The sequence below is a fragment of the Rhopilema esculentum genome, chromosome 2, assembly GCF_057945365.1.
Source record: "Rhopilema esculentum isolate cy_ngs chromosome 2, ASM5794536v1, whole genome shotgun sequence".
Classification (NCBI taxonomy): domain Eukaryota; kingdom Metazoa; phylum Cnidaria; class Scyphozoa; order Rhizostomeae; family Rhizostomatidae; genus Rhopilema; species Rhopilema esculentum.
Genome location: NC_142816.1, coordinates 2,438,950 through 2,454,895, shown reverse-complemented (window position 1 = coordinate 2,454,895; position 15,946 = coordinate 2,438,950). Strand labels below are relative to the sequence as shown.

The window sequence follows — 15,946 nt, the reverse complement described above, 5'->3', positions numbered from 1 at the left end:
GCATTTGTCAGCATAGGCTGCAGATAGCAACGCGTTGAAACGCAACATAACACCAACTTGCAAAATGCAACAGGTATTTTTAACACACCACCGCTGAAGAGAAATAATCATTTTGTAGTGAACACAATTAGGTTAATTTCATTTCAATTAAAGAATGATACCTGTTAAGATCTTTTGAAAACTAAAGTTGTTATCAAACAGTTTGTGAGAGCAAATCTAACTAAATATCCATTTACCTAGAATGTAAAAGCCTACCTGTATAACTTCTAACATACCTGGGTGTGGCTCTTTGGCCTATATTATGCTATAACCAAGCCGGATTACTAACGCTAATCGAACAATTACAAACCTTTTCGAAGTAATACTTAAAATCGTTTGCAAGTTCTCATTCCAGTCTCGACCAAACTTGATAAAAAAACAATAACAAGGCGTTTATGGAAAGTACAACGAAAAATATCTGACTTCTCTTTGGTAGACCAGGACAGATAAACCAACAAACATGTCAAGTCAAGTTAACATCGCAGAGTAGAACTCCAGCTATCCAGATATAACAAAGTATAAGACACGAATGATCTTTTCGTTTACTTTCGGTAGGCAGGTTCGAGATTTTCAGACTAATGTCGATTCTGCAAAACGTTTCTGCACTTGTTTTCGCTTGACTCAACTGAAACAATCCTCAGTTGATGTGACGTTTTCTTGAAAAGGACATTCAGTGTCAACATAATAAAAAGAAAAGCCCCTCTGTTGAGCTATTGACTATATACCCCAGGTGGCTGGGCCTCAGCTAAAGAGTTGGTACCCTGCATGAGTGAGTCGATAAGTGAATGACCTTAAGAGGTGAGGGGAACAATGTTCGATCCAGTCTTTCACCAATACTCAGTTAACCAGGGTATTGGCTACAGGACCTTTTACTGACTAAGTTGACAAAAAGGATTCATACAAATCTTTATTCCTTTTGGTCTGGAAAAAGTTACTGTTGTTCATGTTTAGAGTGAGGCAATCGTTGTTGGTAGTTATCAAGCCTCCTGCTGTTACAGTTCTTAACAGAGTTAAAAAGTTCAGAGAATTCTATACTACTCATCTAAAATATAAGATTCTTGCATACAGAAGGACCATGAGAGAGGTACCTAATGATTGTGGTACCGAATGGGAAAAAAGGAATTGATCTTAATAGCGCTAAGTGAAGTTTTTGATGCGGTAAAATGCAATTCTTGATGACACAGAGTTCATAAATAATAAAACAAACCAAAAACAGTCATAAATTTTCGTGAATGTAGAGCAAAATAGCTTAGTACTTAATAATTCAACATCAAGATAAACATACCACCAAAAACAATTTCCAGGCTTTTCCAGGAATCAGAAAAACCTTTACCGCAGACGTCTTGCCAGGGTCTAGGATGGTAGATATTTCGGCATTATAACAAGGAATACTCAAAATTTGATGAAGAAGAGCTGAAAGTTAGCATATTAGCTTTTCAACATGTTATATGAACGAGCCTTAACCTGGATGAACGTACCAGGCTTAAAGTTCTTTCCTGCAAAGCATAAAATTATTGATTTGCGTTTAAACATACTAAATTGTTTTTGAAGACAAATAACTGATAAAGTTGTTGCATAAATAGAATAAATGATTAAAAACTAAGTGTCATTGGACAATACCTTCCTTTGTCATGAGAACATACATAGAAAGATGATCGTAAAATGAGCTACAGTTAATAATTTTAAAAACAGTTATAATAAGGGGATCAAATCTAAAAGGCAATTATTGATCATGTGAAAACAGGGCATGATCTATGAGATAATTTTGTCAACAAAGATTTATGTTTAGCGTCCAGTGCAGCAATATTTTCAAATTTAATTAAGGAAGAATTGGAGGAATATGACAGTTATCTAAAGACGGTAACACCAACGACCTTGAATAAGTTCCTTCTATGTTAGAGTAAAATATTTATATGAAAGCTCCAGAGGGTCGATCAAAATTAAGATTTGTTAGCAGGCACCTTTTGTTACATTCATATTATGTTACGTGCCAGATATGCGTCCTTAAACAACACTAAACAGGAGCACCAGAAAAAATAAACAACAGCCCGAGAAACAACTTATTTGGTTGCATTTCTGAATGAAATAGAAAGTTTGTTAAATGATACTTTCAGAAAAAAGGTACTTTAGAAATGTTTTGCACAAGATGAGGTGTAATATTTGAAGAGTTTGCAACTGTGAAGATTTGCAAGAAACCTAAATCCAATAGACAAAAAGAATTGCATTGCCAGATAAAAACAATTTATCTCAGCGGATAAGGTGATCGGCAAAAAGCAACATAAAACAGACATGGAATAAGCATAATTTATAAATTGAATGAGATTATCAACATAAAAATATTTGTCTGTTAGTTTTAATCATAAGATAACCTAAAGTCGTCTGGTCCATAATAATGTCTAGACAATTCTTTTCATCAATATCAGAACATCGGGTCTGATATTAATTTGAGCATATGTTAACCCATTCATTTTAACCTATAATCTGGATCAAATTCAATATATTCACCAACATAATTATGATTCATTGATAATTATCAATGAAATAATTTATTATATTCACATTATTGAATATTTTTCTCTTAAAAAATGTTACTGTTTTCCAAGTGTTCGTAAATTTTAACGGCATTCCTGCGCCTCATTTTTAAAGAGTTCTGTGATGTAAATTTTGAAATGTAAAAGATACCATTAAGATAAATGATAACGAATAATATCGAGTGAGCTAGCTTATTCTTTTGGAGACTGAAAAAGAAATACCTAAATTGTCAGCTGCTATAATAAACGAGTTTTTAATAAACTACAACTTTCTACCAATCTTAATATTAACATATTAACAGTCGACCTTAAAACATAGTGCAATATCACATAGTATTACTTCCAAAACAAAGTGTTTGATACTGCTATGAAACAGAATAGATTCATAGAGAAAAATACAGATATTGTAAAGAGTGTTTCGATATTTCTTAATATTATCCTAAAAATATGTGTCATAGGTGTTTATATGTGTATATGTATCATAAGAAGTGATAATACTAGTTATAATTTAGCCAAGCAACATTAAACAACGATATCAAGAGAAAATAAAAGCAACGATTTATTCAAGTCCAATCCAAGAGTTAGTTGAATACTGGATACCATGAGGAACAGCACGGTGTTTGAAACAAAAAACCTGCAAGACTTTTAAGACAAGAAGCAAAAAGAGAAAAAATAATAAAAATTGTGAAAGATATTTAAATGATAACCAGGACTCTTATATTAACTCAAAGAGATTGGGTTATTTCACATTATCTTGGGTATAGCATTCAGTTAAAGTTTGCCAGACAGTTTGCAACGTTGTGACAGAAATTGGATAATCAAATCAATAACAGGGATTAGGTGCTAGCCAAAAATGTCGAAAATGACTAGTACTGTTTAATTATAGATTCCAAAATTGAGAGCGGAATGACCTAATGGGTGCAAGTTGCAACAATGTATCATATCAGACTTGATAAAATCTACCTAAAACAACCTTATTCCTTTCTGGTCACAGAGACTATTCATAGAAAAGATTATTATTTGACATGTAGCCTGTTGTATGTCAACAAGACCTTTGGACTTGCAAATACGTTATAAAATAATCAATGCGACCACAAGAATAACAACATGCAGTGATGGATGGTTTGGAAAACAAAGGCTCGATCAATGGCCAAATCCATGTTTGCAATGAAAATCTTTCTTCCAGAATTTGATTGGCATAGGCAGCTCAAGTCACAATAGAAACTCTGGTTCAAAGCTCAAAGCTACCAACTTTAGATTGCGTAATAATAGCTCAAAACCAGCGTCAGTCAAGAAAGAAAAAAGCGATTAAATATTTTCCAAATTTGCATCAACACAATTCAATGACGACAATCTTATTCCACTATGTTTGCCTAAAATGCAATAATATGAGACGAAATAGAAACAATATACGTTTTGCAACCTATCAAAGGTAGTTTGACCTGGAATGGAGCATTAGCATATCAATAGAAAACAAAAAATCTCATCTTATTCATTGATTCTTCTACAATATTTTTACGTAAGTCGAGTTTTAGAAAATTTCACAAAGAGAAACACTGTTTCAAAAAGAGAGACATGTGTTTAATTCTAGCAGCGACGTAGGCGATCATTAAGCGAAATTTAATGATCAACATAACATACACACAATGAAAAGTTTCCTCGCCTACCATGCCTCTTAATAAAGTAGAAGACAACCATAAATATAAAATAAAAAAGAAATGAGTGTGGCTCTTCAGCGCCATAATAAAAGCAAATATAGCAAAAGTCTTTTCTGATAAACGTTTCACGTAAATCTGGAGAATTTAAAATGTCACAGAAAGGTAAAAGACACTCTTCTAGTTTACCCATAGGACTCCGCTACCTCTTTGTTCAACGGTAGGATTACCCTGGTCTGGTTCCAGATCCTTTCTTAGAAATAAACATTATTGTGTCCTTTGTCCCAGACATTAAAGTATGCAAATTTTCATAAGTATATCTGAAACGTTTGTTTAATGACAAATGTGCTATTAGTAGTCTGTCAGTGAATGTGTTTCCTAACAATAAGCCTGTCTTGTCAATCACTTATCATAATAGATAAAAATATCTACAAGAATTTTGATATATAATTTGCAGCAAAGTCCGAATTATTCTGATAGAGAGAGTTTAATTTAAGCCATCTATAAAGCATGTTCAGTACGTAAACGGCGGTGGAAGTTTTAATTTTTGACCAACAGAGATCAAAAGTTGTGCTAATTGACTGATTACCTTCTGAAGTGAACCTTTTTTAGAATGCAAACCTAGGGACTATTGCAACTGTCCAATGTCCGTGGTCCGTTGTGCATTATCCGTTGCACGTTTTCTTTTGTCTGTTGGACGATTTCTATTGTCCGTTTTCCTTGTCCGTTGTCCGTGGACCGTTGTGCAGTATCCGTTGCACGTTTTCTTTTTTCCGTGGTACGTTTTTTATTGTCCTTTGTACGATTTCTATTGTCCGTTGTATGTTTTCTACTTTCCGCTGTACGTTTTCTATTTTCCGTTGTACGTATTTAATTGTCCGTTGCACGTTTTCTGAAGTCTGCTGACAGTTGTCTGTTGTCCGTTATACGTTTTCTATTGTCCGCTGTACGTTTTCTCTTGTCCGTTGTACGTTTTCTCTTGTCCGTGTACATTTTCTCTTGTCCGTTGTACGTTTTCTATTGTTCGTTGTTCCTTTTTCTATTGTCCGCTTAACGTTTTCTGAAGTTTTTTGACAGTTTTCTGTTGTCCATTTTCTACATTTTGTACGTTTGTGATTTTCTTGCTCTGCTATCTGAAGGCTGTAATTTCAATACTTTGGGACTGGAGACGAGCCTTAATTGGTATCACCTGTGCTCGAGCCCGTAAACCTGTAGGCTTAAGAAACAGGGACCTTATGCTCTAAACACTTGATCAGTTGATAGAAAAAAGGACATGAAAAGTTGCCTGACAAATTTTATAACATTATAAACCTTTTTTTGCAGAGAAAACGAGATAAGGGCCGCAGAAGCCAATAAAAAAGACAAAACAAAGCAACAGGCAGAGAAAAAGGAGCGGGAAGAGAGAGAAGAAAGAGAGGCCAAAGAAATGGAAGTAAAACGATTGCTTGACGATAAGAACAATAAAACTGATCAAAATGGTGGCATGAATGGACCAAGCTTGCACAGCAGCGAAAATGAATACGTCGAGCCTGGCAAGAGTGACAAGTTATCGAAAAGAAATGTTATTGTAAAAACGAACCCTGATGTGCAGCTTCAAATAGAAGAAAAACAAAATGATAACAAATTTCAATTTGAAACTGGCGTGTAAAGGCAAAATGTCATATCATTGTTACCAAATTCATTTGAAATCATCTGGTAATTTGGCGCAAAATGTCATATACTAGAGAGACCCCCGGCACAAAAGAATGAAAGAGGCGACTTTGATCTACAATGCAGAAGAATCGAAGACGTTAAAATTTCATTTTTAGATTTAGATTCCTGAAAGGAATGGAGTTAAAGTCTACAAGGCATTCAAGCTTTGTAATAAATTATTATTATGATATGATAAAACAACTGAAATTAAAGCTGAAAGTTCGTGAATGTACAAAGGAGATACAGCTTCACTTCAATTCAGTTGGTTTCAAATAAATACAACCTAGCCAACCCAACTATCATTTATGGAGAGAGAACAATGGAAAAGAATAAACAGCATATCGTCCACGAGGGTGATCAGGTCCAAGCACTGAAAGTTTACCGCGTATTACCGTGTGTTTACTGCGTGTTTACCGCGCAACGATTTGTTGCGCACTATGACCAGAATTCTGCTATAGGCAGCTCAATAACTGAAGTACATGAAAACAAAAACATGGCAGTCTTTACGAAATGCTTGATGATGCGAGAGACATGGTGTATATAAAAGAAGATTAGCTATTTTGCATTTTAGTATCAGTGATAAAGCTCACTATAACTTGATAACTTATAAATCTATCTCGTTTAAATCTCTATAAGCAAATCTGAGCATTAAAAACTAACGTGCTCCCGCCATCAATTTTATGACTGCTTTCAAATCATGCCTTTGTTTAAAATACTTCATATAGCCTACGTTACTTGTGAGATTAAAATTTCGTGAGGTTACCATTTAACACATACAGTTTACCATGTAAGCTGGCAGTTAATAAAAACCAAAGCAGATATAAACTTCACAAAACAGAGAGAAGAACATATGAATTTTACTAAGATTATCAGAAGCAAAATACAAAGGGAATTTTTGCTTTGGCTGATCGCTTGATTGCCATGGTTTGAGCACCGATCGAGCAAAAGAATATATTCAAAAGTAATGGTTACTAACCAACAAAATGTTTATAGCTAAAATATTTTCCCTATCATGTTTATACCATGTTGGTTTATTTATCTTTTAATAAACCAGACAGATAGGGAATGTAATAGATAGGTTGGAAAGATGAAAAGTTCCGAAATGAACTCTTTACTTCGATGTTCACTTTTACTTCCATCACAATAACCAAGTCAAATAGTTTTTTACGCAAACAAGCTTTCGTTCTTTCACGATTTTGTAACTAGAATTATAAATTTTAGCCCCGTCAATATGCGTGCAATTTCACCTCTGTAGTTTTCCTTTATGGCAAAATACTCTTTGCCATTAATCTTTGTATCTCTTGTCCATGTGATATGTTATCCAATTAATAACTGGCTAGCAGTGAAAGGAAATCATTTAATGGAGATTGTCGTCTATTTTTGACAGAATTGTGTTATATTCCCACGTTCATTTCTATCAAGATAAACTCAGTTCTCTTGTTTGCAGAATTAATCTAAAAAGTGTATTTAAAATATAAGAACTGCGTCAAAATCAAACTCTTCTTGTGGATTTCAAGAGGCACTAATAAGTTTTATATTTAATATCTTGCTGTCCTTATTTATGTTCGGTTACAATCACGAGTGTCAGCGGATTGTCAAACAAGTAGCGATTTGTATTTAATTGAAATTTATTTTAGAAAATAAAGTAGTCGCCCGCCGTGCAAAATGACTAATGTTCTGGCTAGTCTACTGTAAATTTGGTTAACACGGTTACATTTCTGAATTTTCCATGAGTATAAACTAATTTTTTCATTACCAACTACGTATCCTCACACAATAAACAACTGTAAATGGAGCAGAACGGATTATTGCAATCAGAATTAAAAAGTGAATGATACAGAAGAAATAATATACACAATACTACATGGTCCTGATATTGAATTACAGCTATCGGATATGACTGCTAACAAACAAAAATCAGGGAAATTAAAGGATCATGAAAAAATTGCAATCGTTTTTGAAAAATAGTTCAAACTTTTTCAGGACTTAATTTTTTACTTTAGATTGGAACAGAAGACTAAACTTATAATCTACATGTAATTTTTCGTGAAGCTAGTGCTCGTGATGACGATTCTTTGTCCATATAAAGTTAAAAATTTTCAAAAGGGACCTGACCGTGATAGTAGATATTTTTTCAGTCGAACTCTTTAGAGATTTCAAACTTAATATTGCCATAAAATCTACAATGGACAGATTGTATCAAAAATTAATCCAGAACAAAATTATGATGGTAAATCTTGATCTGGGCTCAAAGGAGTCGTACAAAGAAGTTTGGTGCAATTCTGATACGTTCGGAATGACGTCAGAGAAATATCGATGATTGTTTTGTCTAGAGTAAATGCCATTCAGCCATCTAAACTAAGATAATTGACTGTCAATATAAGAGATTAACCAACTTTCCACAAGAATTTCCACCATATCACACTCTTAAATTTCCATTTTCGGTTTTGAACTTGCCGTAAGCTCTCCCTCTTCTCAATTTGCTAATTGTATCACTACTGCTCACTTCAAATCCCATTGCCAAATTTTTATGAGACAACAAGCGGTTTCGATTTGTAATTTAAACCTTTTGGGACTTTATACCAAAAATCCGCTGTAAATGCAGAGTCAAGAAAACTGCTTATTCATTCTCTGGGTAATTTCCTCAAACATTGGAAACCTTCCTGGTCGTGGGCGTGGATTTTGGTTTCTTTCACTGGCCCTCCTCTTGATATTTGAATTGAAGGATGCCACAATGTTTTGGGGGCCTAGTTTAACATCCAAGTAGCAACAAACAAAAGTGATTCAACTACCTGCATGCCTTCACAATCATGTTTGGTTAGAACTTAAGAGACGCATCCTGAGAAAAATTTCTCCTACCTCCTGGAAATCAGGAAAACGCTCTTCTATACATTTTCTATGCAATTAAAGACAAAAAGACTACATGGTTTGAAAACGAAAAAGAATTCCTCAAAAAAATAAAGTACAGGTGAGCATCATACAATTCAGCAAAGAAAGAGAGAAAAAAACTTTCAATAGCAAATGAGGAAAACAGTGTGTTGCATAGCATGTTGGACCTCCCATCCTCTAAGACTTCAGTAAATCTGATTAATTTGTGAATTGTTTCTTCAGAGTTGGTCCATTCAGTCACTAATTTATTGGCTTTTTAATTCATTCATTCATTCATTCATTCATTCATTCATTCATTCATTCATTCATTCATTCATTCATTCATTCATTCATTCATTCATTCATTCATTCATTCATTTAATCATTCACTAGTTCACTTAGTCATTCATTCATTCATTTTATCATTCATTAGTTCATTTATTCATTCCTTCATTTCTTTATTCATTCATTCTTTCATTTGTTCATCAATTCATTATTCATTTATTCATGATGATACTATTTCAAGGCTGAAAGAACAAAGATAAGACAAGAAAAGGATAACCATCTGTAGTGCTGGAGAGCTGGAATGAGAAATTCCAACAACCTGTACCGATGTCAAAGTGCTGTCAATTTTTACTCTTTCTATTGTTTTGTGAGAGCCCTTTACTACTTTTAATTGCACACTTCTAATCATAACACTGCCCTTGAAACTTGGACAATACAGGACATAGTGAAGAAAAAGCATTTTACAAAGCATTTACTTTCTGAAAAAGTAACTTTCGAAAAAGAACAGTAACAATCAAAAACAAAGATCTTGGAAAGTTTTTATACTTTGAAGGATATGGACTAGATATTAGAATTTTAAAAAGGATAAAATCATCTGCTTATCATTAATGTAGCTATATTACTTTTCTTTTCACACTTTTATTTGCAGGCCAACATAAGTCAACTTGAGACTGGCATATTTTACCCTGCGTTACTAAATAAATAATGTATGCATGTATGTTTTTATGTACAAAGAAAAAGAAAGAAAAAATCAATTTTACCATTTTCACTTTATAACATTATTTACAATTGATACAAATAATTATAATTCCTCTATGTTCATTGAGTTTGTTTATATAAGAATAAACAAACTGAAGGCCTAAAAAGCCAAACAAAATTTATGAAAATAGTGTGTTTCCACATTCAAGCAAAGATTTTCTTCTGCAATAGTCAATGATTTTCAAATTTTAAGCCAGACCCATTCTAATGCAAGTTGCTGATGCAAAATGCACCTATGTGGTAAATTCAATAAAACCTTGTATCACCTTTGCCCTTTCCAGAATCAATTTCTTTACTGCAATCTCGACCAACTAGTATTTTGGTAGGCCAACTGGAGATTTACTGACCAACACATGAGGAATTTGGGATGCCTTAACCCCTACAAACCCCTCCTGGCTACACCTCTTCACATACTAAGCAATGATTAAGAGCAGAAAAAAACAATCTTGAAAGAATTAAGAACTTCTTGAAAGAACATCTGTGATCTTCTTGTTTTGGAAGTTAGTATTTATGCATTTATATTACATTTGATAGATTGATAGAGCAACTTGTACATTCACTATTCATTTATCAAAATTTTCTTTTTTGCTTGTTTTTATACGTGCGTGGGTTTTCATTTTAAATATCTGAACTGAAATGATAGTTTGATAATCTATTGTAGTTGGTTTGATGTACTGTATTATTTTAATAGCATTTGTATGTAGTGGAATTTTAAAATGAAATGAGCTGAAATGAAATGAACTGGAATTAATGTGGAAAGAATTTTCTATCAATGTTGCAACATATTTTGTAATTGGTCGTAAATTTGCCCTTGGTCCATGATTTGGTGATCGAAGTGAAGTCTTGATTCAAGAATTTATTGCATAGACATAGAATAAATAGGTATGAAATCAAGAAACTTTCTTTGTGCTGAATACAATCATATAAACAAAATGTTCTTATACTCACATCATATCATATGACCCCACTATATGGTGAAACATAGTAGGCAGTAAGAAATCTTGAGAACGTTCATCGAGAATTTTTTTAAGAATCTCAAGTTTAAGCGGGAAATTGCACGCTTGTGTTGTTGTTGATGTTGTTGTTGTAGCTGTATCCTTGTAGCAAATAGGAAAAGAGGGTGGGTCCATTAAAAGACAGATACCTGCAAAAACGCACCTTTTTTGATCCGATGTCCGCATAAGCGCACCTTTTTGTTCCAATAATCATTGACCTTGATATATTTTGGAAAATCCGTAATCGTAGCGATGTCGTTAAACGTTAACCGTACTCAATTTTAGGCCGAATTCGTTTAATCCTGAAAAAGGCTTATTTTGGGTTTCAATTTCAATATAAATTCTATTCCTAAGCTATACAAAACAATGTTTAATGACTACAGAAATACTTGCAAAAGTTAACAAAAGTACCCGAGAATGATTTTGAGAGTCGAATAAAGGCATCAATGAAAGGACAGATAAAAAAGCTTTTAAATATCTACAATCGAGGTCAAAAATTAATGTACAAAACGGAACACTAAAACAATCATGCTCAAAAGAAGTTAACTCCAAGGTTCAAGTTATATTATCTTTTTTGCTAAATTCTTCGACCTTTCTCTCTGCACATTACTGATTTCTTAAAACAGCAGTGAGGATAGCTCAGCGGCTAGAGACGCTGACATGACAACAGATCCAAGGGTGTTTAGTTTGAGCTCTTGGCGTGACCTTACTTTCATCTAGAGTGAGTAGAAATTCCAGTCGTAGGAATCAGGGGGTGTGGTCAAGAGAAAGGACAAGGACACTGCTCGTTAAGCACAGCTTCTTGCTGTCCTAACAAACTACCCTACTTACTACCTGAAACTAAGAAACTACCCAAAAAACCCATTGGCAAATGACTTCTTGTCTATGGTTTTTCTTGAAGTGTTTATGCATCAAAGACAAATTGTCACTGAAATTCATCCAATGCTCGCATTGTATAACATTGTACGAGTAGAAGGAGAAACTATGGATATTTTGTGCAGGTACTCTAACTATTTGGCAAGGATGGTAGATGATGTGCCATTAGCAGTTTCAAAACTAGACTGATGTGGAGAGAGCTCTAAATGTTGCACAAAGTAATACAATTAGAGGAACATCTTACAATGGAGGTGCTCAGTGGCGGCACCAAGGGGCTATAGAGGGTAATAGCCCCCCTCTTCACTTTTGTCAAAACACTGTTTGCATATTTCTTCTAAAAATGGATTAAAAGCGCTAGTTAGGGGTAGTTCATATTTGCTAAGGAAACTAGCCTGGTACAAAGCACTGAAACGAGGCAAAGAAGCGTAGCTTTACTGGCCACGCCTATTACCCTCCCACTCTGCAGTAGCTGGAACCGCCACTGAAGGTGCTAAATCTAAGAAACAGAAAAAAGGGACTTCTTAATATAAAATCCTGCACATTCATAAAATAAAATGAGAATCAAAGCAGGAGCTAAATCTATTCAATTTCCAAGATTAGAATAGAGTACAGCAAGTCTTTTTTGATTTCAAGGTTAGAGTTGAGTAAAATTGAATATGATTTGGTTACAATCTCTTGATTCGAGCACGAAAAGGGGTACTTACAATTTCAAATGATGATAAATTGTAATGTTGCTAATGCAAATGAACTTGTCATCGTTATTATGTTTTTTAAAAAAATTAATATTTGTTAAAACACCAATCCCCCCAGTTTTGAAAAACGATTCTTAGCGAAACTCTGTTTTCTACTTTTAACTGATTTTCCTATTTTAATTTTGGCTTGTTCGTTATTCATGATAATTTTTATGAATGAAGAATAAGCACATTATTTGAAAATTATGGCTGAAGTAGAATGAGCAGTAGAGAGTTATATCTAAGTGTATGAACATATACCTTAGTTAGAAATCTCAGAGCTAAATAAGGTATTTTCCAAAGAAAAAACCTAAAATTTAAACCTTGCCCGTGCAGTTGTTGTGCCAAGCCAAAGCTGTTTTAAAAATCACCGCTGCATTAGAAAATTTAAACCGTAAGTATATGGACACCTGGAGCTATATATTAGCAAATTTTAGATAGATGGAACTAGCCTCGCCTATATAATTATTTTACGTTGATTCAGGTTATGTAATTAAATTCATAAAATGCTTGCAATGTCTTTTTGTAACTTAATCACTTTGACACATAATAAGGATAACAATAAGCCTTTGAGGCAATAAGAGTATGAATTTTTGTGAAACATAACCGTTTCGTAGTGAATCACAACGCACAAGAGAGACATACCTCGAATAAATATAAAATTTTAAAATTGCTGCAAAATCTCACGAGAACTCTCTTTTTGATAAAAATCATTTGAACCTACGTTTTAGTGTTTATTGTCGAAGAAGCATAAAAATGAAAAAATGATGTATTTTCAGTCATAAAAATACTCAAATTGTGGCTCAATCTCAGTTAATTCACCAAGCATACTCGTATACCCGAAATCCTCACTTCTTCAATGTATTCAACATGCTGAAGATGCTAAAAGGGTGCGTGACATTATCTTTCCTAACTTTGCATTAGTAACATGAATAAGAAATCATGTAATATAATAATCGAATGTTTTAACAGGATAACCTATCAGTACAATATGTACTGTTATCATTAGGGTCCTGAGAGGTATAACAATTCTCTGTTTGACAAAATTTTGTATGCTCCAGCAACTCAAAAAGTCAATTCATACCGGTTCACACCTTTTACAGAGGGGTAAATCACTCTACAAAAATGTCGTACACCTTTTCTGGAAATCCTATTGTTTTAGCTGAAAATCCCCAGAAATCCTTTTGTTTTCGGTAAAATCTCGTAAGCTATTTGCTATCTGCCCCTCGCCTTTTACTCTATTAAGCAAAGACAAAATAAAGAATAACTAAAATGCAAGTTGTTTAGAAACGAAGCATTCGATCTTAGGAGTTATTGCGTCATAAATGAAAACTCAAGCGGAAAACAGGGAAGAAATTGGCATCCACAAAATCTACATTCAGTTCAGTTTGGAACAAAAAACACATTTATGAAAAATAATTCCTTTTGCCGTGAAAGAAGAGGCTGCAGAAAGAGACATCCAATGACTTGGAGGCAATGCTTTAAAAAATACTCACTTTTAACTTTGGGACTTGTGTTGCCATAGCAGTTGGCTTTTTCTATAACACTTTTTAGCCACCTTTTCCACCCAAGTTATAATCTTCGTCAAAGAATTCTTACTTAAACTATCAGTCTCTGCATTATTACGTTCATTTGTTACGGTGATTGTTCTAAAATGATAAAATGTATGTAACTACATTCAAGATTGATAAAATGTTTGACAGCACGTTTTCTTACGAAAACAATCCAAAGAATGGACTTTTTAATACCATTAGGCCATAATCAGTGTTATCACTGTTATCTAATGCTACATTTAAAAAATACTTTTCACTTTTGTTCTTCGCAAGTCTCTAAAACATTTATTTTCCTAGTTTAATCCATAAAAAGGGAAAAGTTAACTAGAGATGAAATTTAATCGATCTCAAAAATGTCTAAATATTCACGAATGTTCATAGACACGAAAGTTTTATAACAGCATTGTTTGTTCGGGGGAATAAAAACAAATACAAATGTACCTAAATCATTTCATCATTTCTTTCTTCTATTGGTGAGTTGCAGTTTTCATAATTTTCTGACAAATTATGACCTAAAACATTTAACAGCAAATCAACAGCAAAACCGGATAAGAATATAAAATATGTAAGATTATATGTAATATTGCATGTAATATTAAATTCTATACAATGACAATACTTGTGTGTTTTGCTGGAAGAAAATCAATAGTGTTGCTAAATGTCATCCAAAATGTTGCAAGTAAACTTCCAGTTCTTTGGCTACTTTTTGGCGATGATATGACTTTAGTTTGGGTTCATAGCTACAAATGCGTTGCTTAAAAGTTGTTGGACAGTATGCATTGAGATGCCCAAGAGAAGAGTGCGAGATTCAAAGAAAAACGAGAGACGCATTGCTTTCCAGCAAAGCTTGGAGCGTATCCCAAAATTTAAGTGTTAGTTTCATGGCACAGAAGCCATTCGTTTAGTATTGACATACACATTATTACACCAAACTAGTGCATTTCGATACAATAAAATGTTGTAATCGAGTGGCAGATCACTCCACGAAAATTCCCAAAAAAATCTTAAAAATCCTATTGATTTTAAACAGTCTAGTACGCTTTTTGAAAAGAGTGACACACCTCGCGGTTTTAATTCATAGTAAAGTAAAGGGAACCGCGCACATTGGGTACCAGCTCCTCCCTCGCTCTTAAAAAACTGAAGCCTATGGTCTTGAACTACACCTCAAGGTTAGGGGTCTGGAAATCTTATGCTGCTCAATAGAACGCCCCCTCTCTATCTACTTGTCTTCTCCAAACCGTAAATGCTTCTTATGTCTATCTATGGTGCAAATTTAAATGCTTCTTTTCTCGTGAGAAGCCCATTCAGCTCCTACCAACAGTAGATGGATAAAAAATTAAGCAGGTTTTAATTGGAAAAAAGAAATTAATGACCTTTTAAAGCTAGCTCCATAACACAATACTGACAAAGTTTTAGAGGTACAGCCACGCTCTTTTCAAGCGATGTTACTTTAAAATCAGTATACATTGTGAAATTTATGAACGCATGACAAGCCGCCCGATCTAGGTTCATTCGTAACAAAAAGGATTTTACTACGCCTAGATCAGGTATGATTTTTACCGTTACTTAGTAGCATTTCTGGTTGCCAGGAAAATGATAATTTGCCTAGTAAAATGTCATTAGCTGTAATCTCTCTCAGTGTAATTGTTAGTTTCATAATCTCCCCCTCTCTGACGTAAACTTGCTTACGCAGACGAGGGATGCTAAACAAATAATGAGATTACGATATTCACAGATATTCAACACGAAGGAAGAGAGTTAGGGTCCTAGAGTAATTTTTAAGCTCATGCGTCTATTTTACACAAGATGTTTCAATTTACTATGTCATTGTCATAGATTTCTTTCGTTTTATACATACAAAAGATTTCTTAGAGCATAAATTGAAAATTTATTTTTCTAACCCCCGAATCAAAGGACTTGCTATTTTTTAAAGGAATGAAAGGAATGAATGAAACAAGAAAG

At 33.8% G+C, this 15,946-nt stretch overlaps 2 protein-coding genes across 17 annotated transcripts in view; one reads left to right on the top strand and one right to left on the bottom strand.

Moving 5' to 3' along the window:
• The window catches only part of LOC135695299 (potassium voltage-gated channel subfamily A member 1), a 62,873-nt gene extending 55,290 nt beyond the window's left edge, over window positions 1-7,583 (top strand). For all 15 annotated transcript variants that reach the window (XM_065214328.2, XM_065214326.2, XM_065214327.2 and 12 more), the window contains one exon: window positions 5,549-7,583. In XM_065214328.2, coding sequence (XP_065070400.2) covers window positions 5,549-5,873 — 325 coding nt within the window. In that variant the 3' untranslated portion in view covers window positions 5,874-7,583. The remainder of the gene's footprint in view (window positions 1-5,548) is intronic.
• LOC135695309 (uncharacterized) overlaps window positions 1-13,633 on the bottom strand; it is a 65,837-nt gene extending 52,204 nt beyond the window's left edge. For both annotated transcript variants that reach the window (XM_065214365.2, XM_089109034.1), the window contains exons 1-2: window positions 10,778-13,633; window positions 1,325-1,392 (exon numbers count right to left, since the gene is read on the bottom strand). In XM_065214365.2, coding sequence (XP_065070437.2) covers window positions 1,325-1,392; window positions 10,778-11,010 — 301 coding nt within the window. In that variant the 5' untranslated portion in view covers window positions 11,011-13,633. The remainder of the gene's footprint in view (window positions 1-1,324; window positions 1,393-10,777) is intronic.
• Between the last annotated feature and the right edge of the window lie 2,313 nt (window positions 13,634-15,946).